Source organism: Hevea brasiliensis, chromosome 15 (genome assembly GCF_030052815.1).
Source record: "Hevea brasiliensis isolate MT/VB/25A 57/8 chromosome 15, ASM3005281v1, whole genome shotgun sequence".
NCBI lineage: Eukaryota > Viridiplantae > Streptophyta > Magnoliopsida > Malpighiales > Euphorbiaceae > Hevea > Hevea brasiliensis.
Genome location: NC_079507.1, coordinates 31,536,458 through 31,558,392, shown reverse-complemented (window position 1 = coordinate 31,558,392; position 21,935 = coordinate 31,536,458). Strand labels below are relative to the sequence as shown.

The 21,935-nt window shown below is 34.7% G+C and overlaps 1 protein-coding gene across 2 annotated transcripts; it reads left to right on the top strand.

The window, feature by feature from the left end:
- The first annotated feature begins 17,836 nt into the window (after nt 1-17,836).
- LOC110658120 (CASP-like protein 4A1) lies at nt 17,837-20,803 on the top strand. Of its 2 annotated transcripts, none has more exons than XM_021815609.2 (3): nt 17,837-18,679; nt 18,789-18,924; nt 19,015-20,162. In XM_021815609.2, exons 1-3 carry the CDS (start codon nt 18,027-18,029, stop codon nt 19,030-19,032), a joined length of 807 nt encoding a protein of 268 aa, XP_021671301.2. In that variant the 5' UTR covers nt 17,837-18,026; the 3' UTR covers nt 19,033-20,162. The 2 variants fall into 2 exon arrangements, with proteins under 2 accessions (XP_021671301.2, XP_021671300.2); XM_021815608.2 differs by lacking the exon at nt 19,015-20,162 and adding an exon at nt 20,423-20,803 and having other exon boundaries at nt 17,838-18,679.
- Nucleotides 20,804-21,935: the final 1,132 nt, after the last annotated feature.

Genomic DNA, 21,935 nt, shown 5'->3' with positions numbered 1-21,935 from the left:
ACTTAGGGCAGCCACACCAAACACAAATCCCATCACTCAACACACTTCATTTTTAGTTTAAACAGAACTAAATGGTCACTAATTGAGCATTAATACCTATTTTCATCATCACATGGTCAAAGTCCCATTTCTCCACCCCAAACCCTAACTCACACATTACCATTCATGCATTTTCATTGCATTTCTTCAATCTACTTACAAGATGCACATTAAGGGCAGCCATAATAACCTTTTAACTTCATTAAACTCATCACAAATAAACCCTAACCATGGCTACTGAAAATTTAGGGTTTACATACAAATGGTACTCCATCAATTTCCTTATCATTTGCACTCATTCATAAGTATTAAACATGAATTTAAAGTGAAATTTAAGTCACTAACCTCTTAGGAAGCTAATCCAAAGCTTGTAAGAACTCTTTCTTTTTAATTCTTTTTGCTCCCAAAAGCTTCACCAAGATGAAAGAGCAAGTTTTTGTGTTGACAATTAGGGTTTTTGGTGAAAGAAAGCTAGGGAAAATCAAGTTTGAAAAAGCTTATTCATGGTGGCCATGGAGGAATGGTTGACGTCAAGGAGAAGAAGAAGGAAGAGGTTCTGATTTTTTTTTTCATTTTCAGCTCATTTAGTCTCTTTTATATAAATTTATGCCATGTGTCAAGACAAGATTGGTTGTGAGATTTTTAATGACATCATTATGATGTCATAAGTCCATTTTCCTTCATTTTCTCTTCATTTCTTGTTTATTTAATTACAATTAAATTTTTAACAATATTTATTCATATTTTATGTTATATAAATTATTTATTTAACTGGACAAGTTGGCCAAAAATCATCTCTGAAGACGAAATGACCAAAATGGCCTCCGTTTGGCTTAACGAGCCAAAATTGCCTGTACCGATTGAAAAATTTTTCTAAGCATTTCCTTAGCATTCTAATGCCATAAGAACCTCAATAACTCTTCTCTGGAGTCCCAATAATTATTTTATAATTTTCCCCCTGGGTCTAGGGCTCCTAGTTGCGAGAACCGCAACTTCTCACTAGGTTACCCATCGCTAGGGCACCGACTCATTTAACTTGGTTGTATTTTATTTCTAAAATTTTTTTCTAAATTTTTCTTATTAATAGTTGAGTTAATTATGGTTCCTCACTTTAGTTTAAATATTTTTCCGGACGTTCTAGCTGTCCGAACCAACATTGGTCATCGGAACAGTAGACTGTACGGACTAGCTAAAGTGAGGATGTTACAAGACAGCAGTTGCATGGTATGTATAGCCAGTGTTGATTGATCATATAAGGATGGCTGCTCAGAATGATCAGAAGTATCAGAGGCTATTTGAAGAAGTTCGGCAGGGAAAGAAACCAGAATTCTCAATAATAGATGATGGTCTACTGCTACACCAGGGCAGAATGTGTGTTCCTAATGATGTTGATTTGAGACAGATCATTTTGAAGGAAGCACATGAGTCTCCTTTTGCCATGCACCCTGGTAGCACAAAAATGTATAGAGGGCTAAAGGAGCATTACTGGTGGATGGGTATAAAAAGAGATGTAGTAGAATTTGTTTCCAAATGCCTAACTTATCAACAAGTGAAGGCAGAGTATCAAGTACCTGCTGGGTTGTTGCATCCACTAATAGTACCATAATAGAAATGGGAGAGAATAATGATGGATTTTGTGATGGGACTTTCGAGGACACACAAGAGTCATGATGGAGTTTGGGTCATTGTTCACAGGCTTACAAAGTCTGCTCATTTTCTGCCAGTTCGGATGGACTACAATTCAGAAAGATTGGCCAAGTTGTACATTGATGAGATAGTAAGACTGCATGGAGTGCCAGTATCCATCGTATCAAACAAAGATCCTAGGTTCTCTTCTAGATTCTGGGGTAGTCTTCAGAGAGCCCTAGGAACTAGATTGAACTTTAGTATGGCATTCCACCCACAGATAGATGGCCAGTCTGAAAGGGTAATTCAAATTTTGGAGGACATGATACGGGCTTGTGTGATTGAGTTTGAGGGCAGTTGGGACACACACTTGCCTTTGATTGAGTTTGCTTACAACAATAGCTACCAATCAAGCATTTGAATGCCTCCATATGAAGCATTGTATGGTAGAAAATGCAGAACTCCCTTATGTTGGGATGAAGTAGGTGAAAGGAAGATGATTGCGCCCGAAATTATTTAACAAACTGAGGAGAAGATCAGGGTAATTAGAGATCGACTTAAGACTGCATCAGACCGTCAGAAGTCCTATATTGATTTAAAGAGAAGGGATATTGAGTACGCAGTGGGTGAAAAAGTATTCCTCAAGGTTTCCCCTTGGAAGAGAATTATGAGATTCGGCAGATAGGGGAAACTAAGTCCTCGTTTCATTGGGCCATATGAGGTTCTAGAAAGAGTGGGTCCTTTGGCATATCGTTTAGCACTACCTCTAGAGTTAGAGAAGATACATAATGTCTTCCATGTGTCTATGTTGAGGAGGTATCGATCAAACACATCTCATGTACTACCAGTAGAAGAAATTGAAGTGAATCCAGACCTTACATATAAGGAAGAACCCATTGAGATCCTAGCTTTTGAGGTGAAGCAACTATGGAATAAGCAGATACCGTTAGTGAAAGTACTGTGGAACCATCATTTGGGCCAAGAAGCTACTTGGGAATGAGAGGAGGACATGAGAAGACAGCACTCAAAGCTGTTTAAAGACTAATACCAGGTAAAATTTCGAGTCGAAATTTATTTTAGGGGGGGGGGGGGGGAGGGGAATTGTAACACCCCTATTTGCATAGCCTGGTATATTTTACTATTCCGGTGATCGGTATCGGTCTAAAAAATTAAGAGAATTAGAACCACACTTAAGACAACTAGATAAGTCCTGAACACAAATAATTAGTAATTGTCAATTTGTTAAGTATAAATAAGAAAAACAGAACATAAGAAGTTAAACGAACGATGGGTGACCTTCTTGGGAAGGATTGCGAAGTCGATTTAAACTCAAATTTCAAACCGTAAATTGTGACACTGCAGTCCTTAGGACTATTGCGAACACAGTGGAAAGAGAGAGAAAATCATGAAAAAGAATTGTTAAGCCAGTCAAATAATTAGGTCAGGGATTCGGAAGAAATATTGAATTATTTGCAAACCCGGTCGAACCGACGAGGGGCATTTTAGTCAATTAACCCCGAGAGCTGACTCCTGACCTACCTATCAAATAAAATCAGAGAAAAGATAATTTTGGAATTGGGAATCAAATTAAAGAACTAATAGAAAAGTAAAGGAAAAAAAAAAGAAAATAAAATAGGAGTATGACATCATGCATGATCTAATTACTTTAAATTTGTAAATTATGAAAGTTAGAGATAATTGTGACATAAATAAAGTTAAAATTAAAAAGAAAAATAATTTTTTTATCCTCTCATCTTCTCCTTGCCGTCCCTCCCTTTCTCTCTCAATTCTCTCATTCCTTTCCACCATTAACACCCATCTCAAGCTTTCAAAAGCTTGATTTTATTCTATAAATTCCCTAACTCCTTTAAGTAAATCTTATTCTTGGATCTTGAAAAGCATCTTGCGAACAAAAAGAAAGAGGAAAGTGGAGAATTGAAGAACTAGTGAATTCACAAATTGAGGTAAGTGTAACTTCAAGCTTAGATTTTTATCAAATGCATGAATTTAAGTTTAAATGTGATGAAATTTCATTAGAAATAAAGAAAACTATGCTTGAATAGTGGGAGTAAGAATTTGGCAGCCATGGGGTTAGGAGATGTTGAAGTGTTTTAGCTCAATTAAATATGTTAGGAAGCTTAATTGAGTGATGGAGTGATGTTAGTATGCTTAGAATTAATTAAATGTAACAATTAGTGTAGTTAGGGTTTTGGCACCTTGGGTTTGGAAGATAAAAATATGAAAATTTGTTAAATGATGTTTTTGACCTTGTTGGAGTTGAGAAATGGTCATTTGTGACCAATTGATGTATGTTGAAAGTGTTAGAATTAAGTTTAGATTCAGATTGGATGTGGGTAGTATGCAGGCAGCATGACCAAGGTCCATTTTAGGGACCAAAACTGAAAATTTACAAGCCTAATTGATGTGAGGCCAATTGGGAATGAAACTAGACACAAAATGACACATTTTTTATTTAGGAATTATGCCCAAAAAGTGACTAAAACCTAGTGAACAAATTGACCAAATCTAGATTAGGCAATCTGACCTGTACAAAAATGACCAAATGAATAGTGTGGCCATAACTTGGGTTAGCCAGGTCTAAGTGACCTGAAATTTTACTAGTGGAAAGCTGAGATATATACCTAAAACTTTCATGAAGAACACAAATCCAAATTATGCCCTTAACCAAGTCATTTGGCCACCCAAATTTGGTGACCTAAAACTGTCAGAACCAAAATTTGCCTAGAAAATCTGCGTTAAGTCCAATCTGGTAGCCATGATTGAAATGGCTATAACTTGAGCTACAAAACTCCAAATGGAGTGATTCAAAAAGGAGAATAAAGTTAAGATAATAGGGAACATTTTCTATGGAGAAAGTTTTGCCAAATTCTAACAGAAAAATAACCAATGGAACAGTGCAACTTAAGATACCAAAACTGAAAATTTGCAAATTTGCCTAAAAGACTTAGAATTTGAGTAAACAACCAAAACCAACAAATTTAGTAGCCAAAATGTGGTATGTGGGTGAAGTTGGAATTCCCATACCTATTAAGTCTTAAAAAGTCAACAAATTGACTTAAATAGTGTCATGAATAGTAACCCGAAACACTAATTTTAAAGAACGTCAAGTTTAGCACATTAGAGTTAGGTAAAAGTGAATTTAAATTTATTTTTGGATTTATGCTAAGTTATGGTACTGAAACACTGTGAAACTGTGTATTTCAGTGGAAAGGAACACCGGGAAAGAACCCAAGGAATCAAGTCAAGGCCAAGAGGCGACTCGCTTAAGGTTTGTGCATAACATCAACATGCTTTAAAATTCATTGACAAAGTGAATGAAATATGTATTTTACTTTTGCTTTGAATTGTTGAAAGTTTATTTGTGTATATTTAAATTGGCAATGTTTAGTAAATTGTTAAGATAAGTTTTGAAACCACAGTGTCATGATCATATATTTAAACACCTCACTAGCATGACTAGTGAGGGTAATCAGTTTCGAATTTTGATTCCTTCTCTGGCTGAAGTGTTGAGGTGTGTGCCAGTAGAAGAAGAAATTGAATAGATATCCATATATTTGAGCTAGCTATCCTTGTGATGTGACTTCTCCTTAGCCTTTGGCTATTGAGATTATATTTGTTTCGAATGGCATGATATAACTGTATGTTTTTATGAAATGTGTTTTGAGACTTTTGAAATAAAATTGTTTGAACTAAAATCTTGTAAATCATGTTTTGTATTGATATCGCATGTTCAGTTTAATTTTTGAATAAATATGTTTTAAATTCCGTATAAAAATTATTTTAGTATGTTGTGCACTACTGAGTCCTAGTACTTAGCAATAACTGTTATTGCTGTCGCAGATATAGAGATTAGAGGAGCAGCAGAGTGAGCTGCTAAGGATTGAGGGGCTACCTACTTTGAAGTTATCGGGTATATTTTATACCCTGAATGTAAAAACTATTTTGATATATGTATGTGACACCCCTTACCCGACTACAGTGTAGCCGAGCAAGTTATGCCACTCAGTGTGCCGGAGCACTCTATTTTATCTTAATTCATTTTTATCATAGTTTTTGAAAATAATTTGTGAAATATAATTCATTTATTGAAATTGTAATTTATTTGAGGTTCCGAAAATTTTAAAGAAAATCCGGCAAAGTACCGGCTAAAAATGGAGAAAACAGTTCTTCGGAACCTGTGAAAAACACTTCCAATATTCATGTCTCATCATCTCAAACTCCAATATCAAAATCTCAACAACATTTCTCAATTTCAATTCTCAATCATTCATCTCGTTTGATAGTCATATAACAGTTACAAATCAATATTCACTTTTCTATTTATAAACACAAATTTGCATTATTTACATGAAAATCAAAATACATTACATAAGTTTCATTACATATGAGAAAATCAAAATTTATTACAGAATGCCAAAATGACACCTAGTGTCCTACCAATGCACTGCAGAAGTTGAGGTGACACGGACACTATGCAGAACTGTGAACGGCCTTACTCAATCTGTGGTCTACTGGGCCCTCTGTCCAAATCTTCAGTACCTACGCGTTGCAAAAGCGACGCGCTAAGCATAAAGCTTAGTGGTGCAAATAATAAAATAGAAAGAAATAATATGCAAATAAAAATCATAATTTTTTTTTTAGCCATTGTGTTCATAAGAACTGAATAATTACCAACTTAATGTTTAGTCGAGGGCTAATTACATTTTATGATATTAACTTCTTCATGCATTTTGTTTATTTATTTTCTTCCTGATCTTGAGTTTCTTTGTATTCCATCGTAATCATTCCTGATATTTAATTTTCGTATTTTCTTTAACAATCAGTTCAGTTACAGTTATACTTTTCCATGCCCAAGTAACCTATACTGAACGACTGGACTGGATAACGGGTCGTTGGCACTGGACACCGCGGTGCCTCGGGCCATCATACCATGGGACGCAGAACGTCAACCACGTATGCAGTCAGTATGGCTAAAAAGCCATGATATCACATAATCGGCATAAAAGCCATGAATACGGGCATAAAGCCATGAATATGGGCATAAAGCCGTGAATACAGGCATAAAGCCTTTCCTTTCGCAGTACTGCTAAAACAATACCCTATTGGCATGCCAAACTATCCAAACCAATCACATTAGGCCTACTAGGGCATTTTGCATTTTTAAGTTTCACAATTTTTGAATTTCAAGTTTTCATGTCACTATTCATTTCATTAGTCAACTAAAATGTTGACTTTTGCATAAACAATAGGTACATTGGTTTTAATACTTCCAACATACCACATTTTGTATTCAAAACTTGTTAGTTTTGGTCACTTTCTCAAAGCTTAGGTCATTTTGGCAAAATTGCCAATTTTTGGTTTTGGTGTCACTATTCACCTCATTGGTCAACAAAAATGTTGACTTTTGGATAGAAAATAGGTGTAGGTTTTAACACCCCAAACACACCACATTTTGTATTTAAAACTTGTTGGTATTGGTTGCCAATACCATTTCTAAGCTTAATGCTAATTGAACAAAATTTTCAGTTTTGGTGCTTCATTTTTATTGTTCCATTTGATATTTCTACAGTGGGAATTTGAGGAAATGGTAAACATGAAAGTTGTTCCTTATTTTGTCTAGTTGAATTTCTTTTTTTGAATCACTCCATTTGGAGTTTTGTAGCTCAAGTTATGGCCAAAATAAGTTTACTGTTCACGTGTACTGTTCATGCTGAAATTTTGGGTCTGGCAGATTTTTGGTCCAACTTTGGTCAGTAATTTGATCCAGTTAAGTTCATAATTTGGTCTAACTTTCTTCTTATGAAATGTTCTACCATACCTTAGGTTTCCATAGGTTCAAGAATCTCCTAAATCCGAGTTTTCTAGAGAGAGTTATAGTCCTCCAAACATTACTGCTCAAATGAAAATCTGCAGAGTTGCAGGTTTGATAACTCAACTTTGCCCAATAATTTGAATGGGTTAATGGCATAATTTGGGGTAATGTTCTTCATGAAAGTTGTTTGTCTATATCCTATCTTGTTGCTGTAAAAATTTTAGGTCAATTAACCAAATCTACAGTGAGTTATGGCCAAATGAACAGTTACTGTTCATTTGGTCAATTCTGCAGGGGCTGTTGCAGGGTGTCCGGATTGGAGCCAAGTTTTGGTCCTCTTGCTTTGGTCTTTTGGGCATGGTTTCTTCAGCAAAAATGTGCCATTATAAGCCTAGTTTCATGTCCAATTGGCCAAACACCAATTGGACCTACACAGCCAAAGATATGGCAGTCCAAGTGGGCTGGAATCACAGCCTCCCTACTGGTTACCCTAGGCAGCCTACCAATTAAGTTTGCATCACTATAAATCTCTTCAAATTATGATGAACTTACCTCAAATGGTCACTAATTGACCCTTAAAATGTTCTTTCACCATTACCTAAGCAAGGTCCAAGTTTCTCTCTAAAATTTCCAGCTCATGCAATATACATGTTACTAGAATGAATAGTGCACTCAGTGCACAATCAGCATGCAGAAACAGGGTGCAAAAATAATCACTATAATTTATAGAAACAAGATTTGAAGACCATATTTTCCAGAACTCAACCCTCATATGTCTAACTCAATCTCCAATTGGAATCACATCAAAATCAGATAGGAAATTGCAGAACTAATTAAAAAGGTGCAACCTGTCCAGAATCCAGTACATGCAGGATAGTAGTAAGGAAATGTAAAAATATCACCTAGCAGCTACCACAATTAGCTCTTGGCCATAACTACAAGGTTTTAGAGCATTCAATAAGCGTTTCAAGGACTCAAGAATCACATCATTTCGAGTTTTATAGCTCCAGTTATGATTTATTGAAGGTGGCTGTCATGTTGCAGGAAATCAGTAGAACAGAGTCCACATCTGAGCAATAAAATGTTTTGTCCTCAAACCCTAACCTAACATTAGAATCAAGTCTGACGTAAAACTACAAAGTTTTAGAAAATTCCTTAAGGTTTCTTTTGACATAAAAATCACCCTGATCTGAGATTCCTAACTCCAGTTATGAATTTTTAAAATTTACTGTTCACGCATACACTGTACAGATTCCAGATTTTCACTCATCTACAAGTTTCTATGGCATCTAGTTGTAGGATTTACTAATTTCTTCTATAAAACACAGAAATAAACATAAGTTAAAGCACTAACCTTGGTTGAAAATCTAGCTAGTCACTCCCTTTTGCTTCCAATCTCTCAAGCTAGGTCAAAAATCAAGTTTTTTTTTTTTTTTTTTTTTTGTGTTTGATGATTGAGAAAATATGAATGATTTTGATGGGAAATTAGAGCTTCAAAAAGCATCCATGGAGGAAGGCTCAAGAAGTGGTTCGGCTAACATGAACCAAATGAAGAAGATGAGCTGATTTGGTTCTAATTAAGCTCTTTTTAATTGGGTTTTAGTGGCTTGTTGCAAGATGATTGGGTGGAAATGATTTAATGACATCATGTGATGTCAAAATTCATATTTTTATCCATTTTCTTTTCTTTTCATTTCTACTCATTTTCAATTCAATTTTTAGCAATATTTATTCATATTTTGAGTCATAATAATTATTTACTTAACTGGACAAGTCGGCCAAAAATCACCTCTGAAGGCGAAATGACCAAAATGCCCTCCGTTTGGCTTAACGGGTCAAAATTGTCTGTACCGATTGAAAAATTTTTCTAAATATTTTCTTGGCATTCTAATGCCATAGGAACCTCAATGACCCTTCTCTGGAGTTCCAAAAATTATTTTATGAATTTTTTTCCCGGGTCTAGGGCTCCTCGTTGCGAGAACCGCAACTTCACTCTGGTTACCCATCGCTTGGGCACCGGCTCATTTAACTTGGTTGTATTTTACTTCTAAAATTTTTCCTAAATTTTTCTTATTAATATTTGAGTTAATTTTGGTTCCTGACTTTAGTTTAAATATTTTTCCGGACGTTCTAGCTGTCCGGACCGACACCGGTCACCGAAACAGTAGAATGTACGGAGTTGCTACCGGGAGGGTGTTACAATGTAAATGTATGTAACTGTATGAACATGTAAAATTGGTTATGAGCAGTTGTATAAAGTTATATAGAGTTGTATAAAACTTGTAATAAATTTTTGTTTGAATTTCTCTTAATGTAAATTTTTATAATGATGTATATAAATTGTTTTATCTTTAATGAAATATGAATGGAAGTATTTTATTTTAATTTGAATGAAATTGATTAATAGTATTTTAATGATTGTTGAATTTTAAAAATTGAGAAATGATGTTGAATTTGGTTGGGATGGTTGTGGAAATTGATGAAGTTGTTGAGATAAAATATTGGAAGTACTTTTTACAGGTATTTGAAGAATTGTTTTCTCAAAATACAGACGACACTCTGTCGAAATTTCTATATAATTTGAGAAAAAATAAAATGGGACAAAAGTTTTTACTAGTTTTAAAACTTTGAATTAATTATTTTAATATCTATTAGAAAATGCTCACCACTTACAAAAATAAAAAAAATTGTTTTAAAATCCCTTGTAGGGTACTTAATGAGTTATCGGTAGGTGAAGTTCAATAGTTTATTAGGTATTCTATGGGATCATATTATGCCTTACAGAGGGGTAAGGTGTGACACACTAGAACTAAATGTTTTAACAAAATGGTCTTGGAATGAGGTGCTTGAGCAAATTTGCTATACCCAAGTCCATACTTGATGCTTGCAAACCTTTGAGAATCCAAAATTGCATCAAGTTTGTCCTTTTCTTTTGCAAATTTGAAAAGAGAAGTTCTTAACTCAATAATTTCATTCTTTAACTTCTCATTTTTTAATGAGAGCTCATCTAAGTAGTTTTGCATATCATTACTTAAAGGTTTATCGTCTTTAGTTGAGGTCTCATTCCCCTTCCTCAAACTAACTGGTTCTTTTTTCAAAAGTTTATTTTTCTTATGACTTAACTCAAGTTCATCATTCATGACTTTAAGTGCATTGACAAGTTCATCATAAGAAAATTTTACAACATCATCACTTAAAGTTACCTCATTGAAGCTTTCCTCCATTGTCATGAAGCACATTTAAGCAACTTGATCACCAATCTCCTTATCTTTGGAGTCACTAGATTCATCCCATGTTACTTTGAGTGCCTTCTTCTTGATCTTCTTGAAAAGCTTCTTCAATTTGCGACAATCCATTCTAGTGTGACCTGGTTTATTGCATTCAAAGCATATGGGAAGATCCCTCTTACTACTTTCACTCTTGTCCTTCTTGAAGTTCCTGTTTGGGATGAACTTCTTGTTTTGGAAGAGCATCTTTCTTATTCTCCTTGTCATTAGAGCCAATTCTTCCTCATCAAACTCTTCTTCTTCATCACTTGAATTTTCAGAAGATACTTTAAAGGTAATATTCTTCTTGGCTTTATTAGGTTCCTCTACTTGCTCTATTTTGAGAGTCATCTCATAATCAATGAGATTTCTTAAAAGCTCATCAAGTTGTACCTTGCTCAAGTCTTTGGAATCCTTAAGTGAGGTTACTTTGGGTAGCCACTCCTTAGGAAGATTTCTTAGAATCTTCTTCACTAGCTCCTCATTTGTGAATATCTTCCCAAGGGATTTAATTCCTCCTATAATCTCCACAAACCTATCATACATTTGACTTATGGTCTCATCCAATTTCATCTTAAATAACTCATGTTGATAGATTAGGGAATCCATTTTATTTTCCTTTACTTGACTAGTACCCTTAAGAGTAACCACCAAAGCATCCTAAATTTCCTTTGTGGTAGACTTCATACACACCTTATTATATTCACTTTTACTTAGCGCATAAAATAAAACATGAATAGCTTTATCATTTAATGCTACTCTTGTTTTCTCTTGCTCACTCCATTCACCCTTTGGCTTAGCTGTATGCACACCATCTGCTATTTAGTTTCGAGTGAATGGCCCATTTTTTACAACATCCCACAAATCAATACCTTTTGATTTAAGGAAATAATACATCCTATTTTTCTAATATAAGAAGTCATTACCATTAAAGAAGGGAGGTTTTAAAATCGATTAACCTTCTTGTTTATTGAGGATTGCCATTGATCTTTGCTCCAAGATGATTAAGTCTTTATTGAATGGAGGCCTGCCTTAATACCACTTGTTGTCCCTTGTGGCAACCCAAGAGGGGGGATAAATTAGGTGTTAATTAAAAAATTTGAAGGCTAAGAGAAAATTTTGAGTGAAAATCACAAAAATAAGTTTGGAAAGAAAGAACGCAAAAGATTTTATAGAAATTTGGCTATCCCAAGCCTACATCCTCTCCTCAAAACCCTCCTTGAGAGTTAACTCTACTAAATTTCTTCTTTTGGTGAAGAATAAACCCCTTACAATTATCACAAGAGCAAAACCTTGCTCTTTTATAAATCCCTTTTCACTCAAGAGTAATTAATACTTTATCACTCTCAAATAATAATTAATACTCACAACAAGCTTGAACTAACTCTTAGAACTAAGAAGTTATAACTTAAAATACCAAGCTCTCAACAATCAATTATGGTAGCTCAAATTCTAGAGAGAGAGAAGAAAAAAATCTTTCGAACATATTAAATTCTCAAAGAAATAACTGTTATAACTTTCCTCCAATCATAAATGGACTCTATTAATAGTTTTGGCAAGAAAATAACCATTGGGGGTGCATTAAATGTAAATATAGCTGTTCAACCACTCAAAAACCCTATTTTATTGAGTTGTAGAAATGTAAGTTCAGCTGTTGAAGTCCCTTACTTTGACTGCTAAAGGTTAGGGCGCTAAAAATCATCTTTTAAAAAATAAACTTCGGCTACCAAAGTGCTCTGTGGATAAATGTAACGCCCTCACCATCGGTAGTCCATACATTCTACTGCCTCGGTGACTGACGTCTGTCCAGATAGTCAGGGTATCTGAAACTACATCTAAATGACAGTGAGGACACATAAAATGATAAAATACATGATAGAAAAATACAAGAAAAATTAAGGTAAAATAAAATACTTAAAATGAAATTAGGCTAAAAGAGCAGTGTCCCGAACCCTCGAGAAACCCTAGGAACAAATTTCGGGGTTTAATTAAAAATTTACCGAGGTGTAAATGGGATTAAAAATGTCAAGAATAATTTAATTAATTGATAAAAGTGAAGATAAAAATAAAAATAGATAGTATAAAAATTTAGAGAAATTGTCCGATCGGTAAATTTGAAAAAAGAGGGGCTTTAACCCAAAGAGGGGCATTTTGGTCATTTAACATTTAAAGTTGACTTTTGACCAAAAAGTCCATTAAAAATTAGTGGTATTGAATTTAAAAAATCCCATAAAAACCCCCCATGAAAATATGAAATTACATTAGTGCAATTAAAGGGGACTTAAGTGGGGTTAATTGGGAATTTAGAAACTTTGAGTATTATATTATTATTTTAAGTTAGTGGAAGGGGGGGGGGGGGGGGGGGAGGGGGGGCCGGGGGGGTATAAAAGGCTAGTGGGCAGAAATTGAAAGAAGAAAAACACTCATCTCTCCTCATTTCCTTCATGCTGCCACCCTAGCCTCACCCTTTCCCTTTGATTTCTTTCACTTGCATGCCCATTTCTAGCCATAATCCACCAATTGTCCCTTCACCAAAGTTGTTCCCCACATCAAAGGGAATCCATTGATACTAATTTAAGAAGGTAGAAGTTGAAATTGGGCTGTTCAAGGAGCTGCCATCCAAGGTTAGTGCATAATTCCTTACTTTGCTCTCTTAATTTCTTGATTTTAAGGCTAATTGAGTTATTGTGTTAGGAAAATTTTAGGATTTGATGGGTAATTGGGAAACCCTAATTTGGCAGCCATGAAACTAGGGGGAAATTGTTTAATTTTTCATGAAATTGATGTTTAGAAATGTTAATTAAGCTAACTACATGAATTAGGATAGGGTTATATATGGGTGTTTGAAGTTAATTGTGAATTAGGGTTTGTCACCCTAAAAATTTGGAGATTTTCTTTAAGTTTGAATATGCCCAATTTGGCAGCCCTAATTAGCTTAATTAGTGATAAAATTAGACACATAATTGGTGAATTACAATGTTGATTAAGGTGACTAAGAGTATAGGAATCAAATTGCATGTATAAGCGTTGATTTTGATACTTTATCTTAGGGCTTTAAACAATTGGAGTAATTAAGGATACTGCCCAAGTTGGTAGCTTTGAGGAGCATAGAAAATATGTAATTTCATGACTTAAATGATGAAGTATGGTATCCATAGATATGTGGAAATGAATTACGCATTGGTAGTTGAAATTACATACACTAATAAATTATTCCATACACATATTGTTGACCTTGACTAAATTAAATTTAAGGTGTTGAGTTACTTATTATAGACTAGTGTATAATGCTAGATATTGATTGTTGAGATGAATTGGTGATATTAAAAGTGCCATGAATGTATACTTAAAGTTTGGGAGATAGAGAAATGAATTATTGGGAGTGTTATTTCCTGCAAGCTGTGGCCTTGTTGAAAACAGAATGTGAATTGAGTTAAAACTGACTTTGTGTGACTCCAATTAGTATAAGGCCAATTGAAGGTGAAAAATGACCTAAAACACTCCAACTTTCATGGAGTAACCATATCCCAATTCTGCCTAAAAACTGACATGAAACTTGACCAAATTCGGATATGCAATTTTAGTGAACCCAGAAATGACCAATTGAACAGTGTTCACTCTTTTGGTCATATTTTACTGTAGACAGGTCCAAATGACCTGAAATTTATATCAATAGAAAGCTTAGTCATAGGGCTACAACTCTTGTAGAGGACACAAAGCCCAGAAATTCCATTTACCTAACCAAATTGCTTGTCTAATTTGAAGTACCAAATCTGTCCAGAATTGACACTGCCCAGAATTTGTCATATAAGGACCACTTGACCAGTCTTAGCAAAGAAGCCATAAGTTAGTCCATATAACTCCAAATGCCTTGAAACCAGTGTCAAATTTTCACTAAGACATAGGTCTACAAAAATGGCATTTTGACTAAACCCAAAAAATAGGAAACTAGGTCAATTAACTTGATTAAATTGGCATACCAAATCTGGAAATGGTTCAAATGACCATTAATTCCAGCAAAGTGTTTTAAGGATAACTCTTACTATAAGTCTTCAAACAAAATGAGCCATACCATTCTGGAAAGCTAAGAAATAGACCTCCAATTTTGCTTTAGGCAACTTCCTCACCTTATGAATGCAAAGAGCCTAAATATTGGGTCAAAGCTACTGTCCTAATTGAAACCTAATTTCTATAAGACACTTGAGACTAGGTCAATAATTTGACTATGTCAATAATTTGACTATAAGTAACACAACAATACTTGAAAAATTACAATAAAAAATCCTAAGTGACCATAAGACATAGGGTAACATATCCTATGAAGAGTAGTAGACCCAAATATGGCAACAACTTACTCAAATAAAATTGACAAAGTATAACACCAAAACTGCCTATTAAGGGAACCAAAATTCAGAATTGACCAAGTTATGGTCAATTGATCATAACTTGAGTTATACAAATTCAAATGACATGATTCAAAAAGGGAAAAAAGGACAAGACATAGAAAAACAATTTCCTTTTAGGAAGTGGGGCCAAACAGTGGCCACAAACTGTCCAAAGTCATATGCAAAGTGAAAGTCCCAAATCTGAACCTAAAGAAAGGTTCTTGAAAAACATTATTGGCTTATCCCTACTAAGTCACTATATGCTAAATTACTTAAAACATGTATGTGGGACCCACTTTCCCACTACACATTAACACAAAAATTCTGTTATCACTACATTACACTAAACGAGTATAAGGGACCCACCTTCCCACTACAAATGACATGAAAAGCCTACTAAGAAGTTACTAATGCTTAATTGCCCAAAGTAAACCTAAGCTTATGTATATTGTATGGATTGATTGGTATACTAATGAGAAACTACAGATAGCAGTACTGCCTACAGGAATAATCACTGATCGATAAAGTATGTCTGACATGATTGTTCTACAGGCTATATGCCTGACCATTGGCCATTGTGCCTAATGATATTTGTGGCTTAAAAAGGCTACTCGTTGGCCTAGTGCCTGACATAGCATGTGTATATAGGCTAGACATATGGCTGTCTAACCAGTATACTCCCGCTTATCCAGCACTTATAGTCTGTTATAGGTTACTTGGGCACTGTAATAAATAAATCAAGACTGAAAGTATAAGAAATAACCAGAAAAGATACTATTAAGTTAAATTACTTCCAAAGTGCAGAAAATTCATAAATAACTTAGATACTACGTAACTTAGCATAGAATGATTATTTTAATTATTTAATTACATTTCTTTTAAACTATACACCACTAAGCTATCAGCTTAGCGCGTATGGTTTTTCCATCGCGTAGGTAATGGAGACCAGGCTCACCCAACACAGCCGCCACAGCAGCAGCTGCCACAGTAGCGTTTGACAGAGCTCTGACCAGATCTGCCACCGTCTAGAGTCACCTCACCGGTCATTTTGTATTTTAGTAGGGCCCATGTATAGACTAGTATTTTAGTTCATTGTGTATAAACACGATGTAATTACTAGTTTGAATTGTAATAAAAATTGTAAGTTTGTATTTTGGATTGAAATTAAAGTTATGAATTTCTGCATATGAATGTCTATATGAATAAATGAAATAAATAAATGAACTTGAGATTGTATAAGCAGAAATGAGATAAAATGACATGTAGAAATATGAGACATGGTATTATTTTAACAGGTAACTTGTGGAAACCGTCAAATGCCAATTAAAAAGAGGGGGCTCTGCCCGGGTATTCACAAAAATAAATTGTGATATAAAAAAAAATTCACAGATTTTCTATAAGTTTAAAATTAATAATGAACAGGATAGCATAAGATAGGGTACTCCAGCACCAAATGTGGCACTCCTCGCTCAGCTACACTGTAGACGGGTAAGGAGCTTCACAATAAAAGATCAATTAAGCTTCAAAAGCCCATAACTTATTAACCCAAACTTGGATTTTCAATTTGTTTAAATCATTAGAAAGCTAATTTGATATACTTTTCAATAAAGACACCTTCAAGAACAAATTTGCATATCTCAAAATTGAAAATTTTTATTTTACTCTCCATTGATCAATAAAATGATAAAAAAATAGAGACACTAAAAATTTTAGAAATCCTTAGACTTGAGTCAACATAACTAACTATGAGATTTACAAGATAAAAGGAAAATTTACATTATAAAAGCCTTGATCTTTTGCTTTTATTTTCTTGCTCTTTTTCAATTTTGATTTGAAGCAATTTGTCAATTTTGAACTTGGGACTTACAATCTTAGCACAAACACTTTCAAGGTAGATTAGTATTATACTAATTATTTATTATTATCAAAACATGGATTAAGACTCCTAGGTTTAATAGGTATATAGCACTTTCAATTTAGTTATGGATTTTATTTGGGTTTGTTTGATAAATTTGAGATTTCATCATTTGATTCAATTTCTTGTGTTTTTAATGTATGCTATGTGTTGAGCTCCATTTAGTATTGATTCTAGATATTAATTAAAGAACTGAAAGGTAAAAATTAATATTGAATAATCAAGATTTTGAACTTAAAATTTTTGACCTAGAGATAGGCTGAGATCCTATGCGGAGTTTATAATTAATCAAGGATCTTATTGGGTTTTAATTAATTTAATCGCTACGAAAGTATGTTTCAGTTGATTAAAATATAGCTTGAGTGCCTTGAGAGAGGACTTGAGATAAATTAGAATTAATTTCCTTTAAAATAATAATTTCTAATTTATTGAACATGTTAGATAGATCCATAATTCATTGCAGTGCAAGCTCCTATTTCTGAAATACTTTCATTATTTGATTCTTCAATCTAGGAATCTGCTTTTATTTATATTCTAGCTATAATTAATCTAGTTTTAATTCTTGCTTTGATTTTGATATTCTAAATAATTACATTTGCTGTATAATTTAGTACTCAAGTCAAATTTTCATAAGAGCGATACTCTACTAACTATTTTGTTATTTGTTATGATTTGTACACTTATCAAACTTTGTACAATAAAACAACATAAAAGGGCAAAGGAGACTAAATGTATTTTCCAATTTCTATCTTTACTTAACTTTTTCCCTCCCCTATTCTTAGCCAACGTTCCAAAGAGTGTAAATCTTGGACTCTAGCAGTACCTAGTCTGCATGTGTCTGGTGTCAACGAAGACGTGTCAGGCTCAGGTTTCAACGCTCTATAATCTGATCAGTAAGATCAAAACCATCTCCTCCACCAACTTTTCATCTCCTTCACTGCTCACTGTAAATCCAAGAAATCATGAAAAACCAAGAAAATGACCAGCAACACCACCACCAACTCGAAGAAAATGACCATAACCAACGACTACCAGAAGAAGAAGAAGAAGAAGAACAAAATCAATCCATCTTGATTCCAACACCAATCAACATGCACTACTCTTCATCTTCACCACCTCCAAAGCCCGCTCCTAAACCCCCTTCATCACGCTTGGATTCTCCTTCAGATTCCAGGAGATCCTTAGATCATTCCTCTCAATCTCATGGCTATGTATTCTCTCTTCCACAGCTCAAGCAGTCCAAGTACCAATATCCGCCAGCAGATCAAATCTCTCACAGTTATGTATTCTCATCATCGCCAGATGTCAAACTAGCAAGGTCTCTGTCTCCTCCAACCCCGGCGGCCGCGGCGGCAGCAGCTGCAGTACCGGTTTCCAAAGTTGTGTCTGAAACCCAAGAAGATGAGGTTGTTAAATCAGTTGAAGATGGTATTGCCAGAGGCGGTGGCAAGAGAGGGGCAAATTTTTCAACAAAGGAGAAGATTATGAAGGGAAGGGCTTTGCTGGGTTTTAGGCTTCTTGGGTTGGTGTTTTGTTTGACTTCGTTCTCGATTATGGCTGCTGATACGAATCAAGGTTGGGCTCTTGATTCTTTCCATCGCTACAAGGAGTTCAGGTATGTTATTACTTCAGTGATGAGTCGTTTATCTTGGACTTGTACAAGTTGCAGAGATGAAAAGAAATATTTTTAGATTTGATATGCATTTCTTGTTATGTGGATGCAGGTACTGTATGTCAGTGAATGTGATGGGTTTTGTGTATTTAGGGCTGCAAGCATGTGATCTTGCCTACTCTTTGGCCACCGGGAAACTTGTTGCCCATAATCAGCTCCGGTACTACCTGGATTTCTCTCTTGATCAGGCAAGTCCTTTTACTTGGTTCATTATTTTACTAATTGCTCTACCTAATCTACGGCCCCATGTTCATGTCACCTAATTTTTGGGTTGGCAGTGGCTTCAAGTGCAGTAATTATAGAGTTTAGGGACCCACTAGAATCCTATAAAGGTAAGTGCTCGAGGGATCGTGGACGGTGGATCAATCTCTAGTTGCTCATGTCATGTTTGCTAAAAACTGACCACTAGCTAATAGATATGGGTCTTTGTAGGGCGTTGTCCCACAGTGAGTTTCATAGGATAGATTGTAGGGACCATGTATTATATTGCAATTGGTGATTCTTGGACTACTCTTTTGGCAACTCTTTATTTACTTTTTTCCAGTATGATGCTGCCTTTTACTCTCAGATTCTATAATGTGGCTTGTTTTGATGTTGGAGAGCAGTCATTTTGCGAGTGAAAAGGATCACAGTCACTGGTTTGTGGGTAAAAATGCCCAATGTGCTAGCAATATTTTGCTGCAACTAAAGTGAGGAATAATGTCACTTTCCACTGATTCACTACAAAACCAGGAGTATGAAAGGTGTATTTAAAGTGGCTTAAGACGCAACTTTTGGCTCTTCAACTTTATGTAGTCAAGGTTTAGCAACATGGCAATTTTTTATGCTTCAAGATTCAAAGCAAGAGCTACACAAAGGGACATACTTTTAATGGAACATTTAAAGTGTGTTCTTTATTGTAGAGATTGGGCCATATCCTTAAATGGGGCAAAGTTGTTCTATCCTAGACAATATAATTCTGGGACCCCTGGCCCTGATACAACATGGTTTCCAACAGAAATGGAATACAGGTTCTGAAAGTAATTAAAATGTGGTATCAAACAAGCAAACAGAGAATCTGGCAACTTGTGGCATATAGGAGAATAATTGTTGTGGGTATAGGGCGAAGGGTCTGCAATTCTTTTGTCTCTTTTGAAGCATATATGCAGAATCCTGTGACTTTGATTGTCAACTAAAAGAGTGCAAGGAGAGTTTGATCCAGAGATGAGTAGGGCAATTAGCCTGATGATAGTATACATGTTCATGGCAATCCAAGGCTGGCTTACAGGAAGGGCAACCCTACTTTAGCTCTCCTCTGAAGCCCATCAATAATATTAGCAGTAATGCTGAAACCATTCCTATCCCAGATTTATTAAATAAATTAAAATGCCTTGCTGCAACAGGTGAGTTTGATTTCTTATCAAGGCATGATACGCAGAAGATCAGGTGCTTTAAGTTTTTGTTTTCCTGATTTGTAATTTTCACATTTTGTAAGCTACTTCTAACAATGACTTATGAATATAATTAAGCTCTTACTCACCTGCAATTAGCCTGTAGAGGTGAAGGCTTGAGTCTTAATCCCTGAAACTCTGGAATGGAGAGATACCAAAAGTCACTTTACATGTTTTACACTGCCATTACTTGATTACCGAGGTTATTATGTTGATTGCTTAAGTGGAACTCTGAGCTCCTTGTTTGATATTTCAGATTTTGACCTATCTTCTCTTGTCAGCATCATCATCAGCTACTTTCAGAGTTGAGGAATGGGAGTCCAATTGGGGTAAGGACAAGTTCCCGGCAATGGCAAGATCATCAGTGATATTGTCCTACCTAGCATTTGTAGCCTTTGCATTATGCTCTATAGTATCTGGCCATACTGTTTTTACACTTAAATCAGCGTAGTAGTTTGTCATAGATGTCAGTTGCATACTATAATTTGTAATATATCCTTATAGGGGCAAGGCATCTTGATAAGCAGGAAATGTTTCAAAACATGTACAGAATTAAAAATTTCAGTGTATCATCACTTTATATATGGATGCTATACGTGTATTAAACAAGGGCAAGCTCTGCAATTTGTTCTGCAAATTTTAGCTCAGAGAACTATATGTTTGTGAAAATAATTTGGTTTTTTCGATCTGTATGCAGTTCCAATTTTCCATATATCATTATTTTCAGTTAGGTGGTGCTAGCCAAGAGTGCTGCAGCATGCAATTGTATTAGTGTTCTAGTGCAACTACAACTAAAGTTAGTTTCAGCTGATCATGGTAGCTTTTAGATTTTTAACCTAATAAGAACTAGACACAATCTTTAATGGACCTTTGTATCTCTTTTCATCTGACGCATATGCGCACATTCATTTAAAATGTTAACCACAATGATTTAATGATTATTTGCTATGAGACTAATAGTTCTCTTGGAGTATCATGATATTGGAAGTCGAAATTGAAACTTTCGGCCTCTGCCATGCTCTCTTTTTTAAAAAAAATAAAAAATAAATAAAAATAAAAACTCTTATTTATTGACCTTTCTTTTATCGAGTGTAGCAAATGATACACATTAATTTATAATTTCATTGTAACATTATTGTATTAATACTCGATGTAACTTTTCATTAACAGAAAATCATATGGAAATTATGGTTTTCTCTCTTCGAAATTTTGAAGATTGTATCTGTTAATATTTAAAAGATAAATATGGTTAAGTATTTTTTAAATATATATATTTTATTTATTTATTTATTTATTTTATATGAAAGGCTTTAGTTCCATTATGGCTTTATGATTCAAGTTTTAACAATATTTCGTTCCACTTTGTTTGGCTTGTTTAATGAACAGATCAAGTTTAAGCCTAAGCTTGAAGCTCATCTTACAAATGAGCTCAAGACTAAATAAAATGGAGAAAAATCTACTATTGAAAAGACATGTAACACCCCTATTTGTATAGCTTGGTATATTTCACTGTTCCGGTGATCGATGTCGGTCCGGATAATTAAGGGATTAGAACCACATCCAAGACAACTAGATAAGCTCTGAAAACAAATAATTAGTAATTGTCAAATAGTTAAGCATAAATAAGAAAAATAGAACACAAGAAGTTAAATGAGTCGAGAGTCACAGTGATGGGTGACCTTCTCGGGAAGGATTGCGAGGTCGATTTAAACTCTAATTTCGAACCGTAAAATGTGATGCCGCAGTCCTTAGAACTATTGCGAACACAG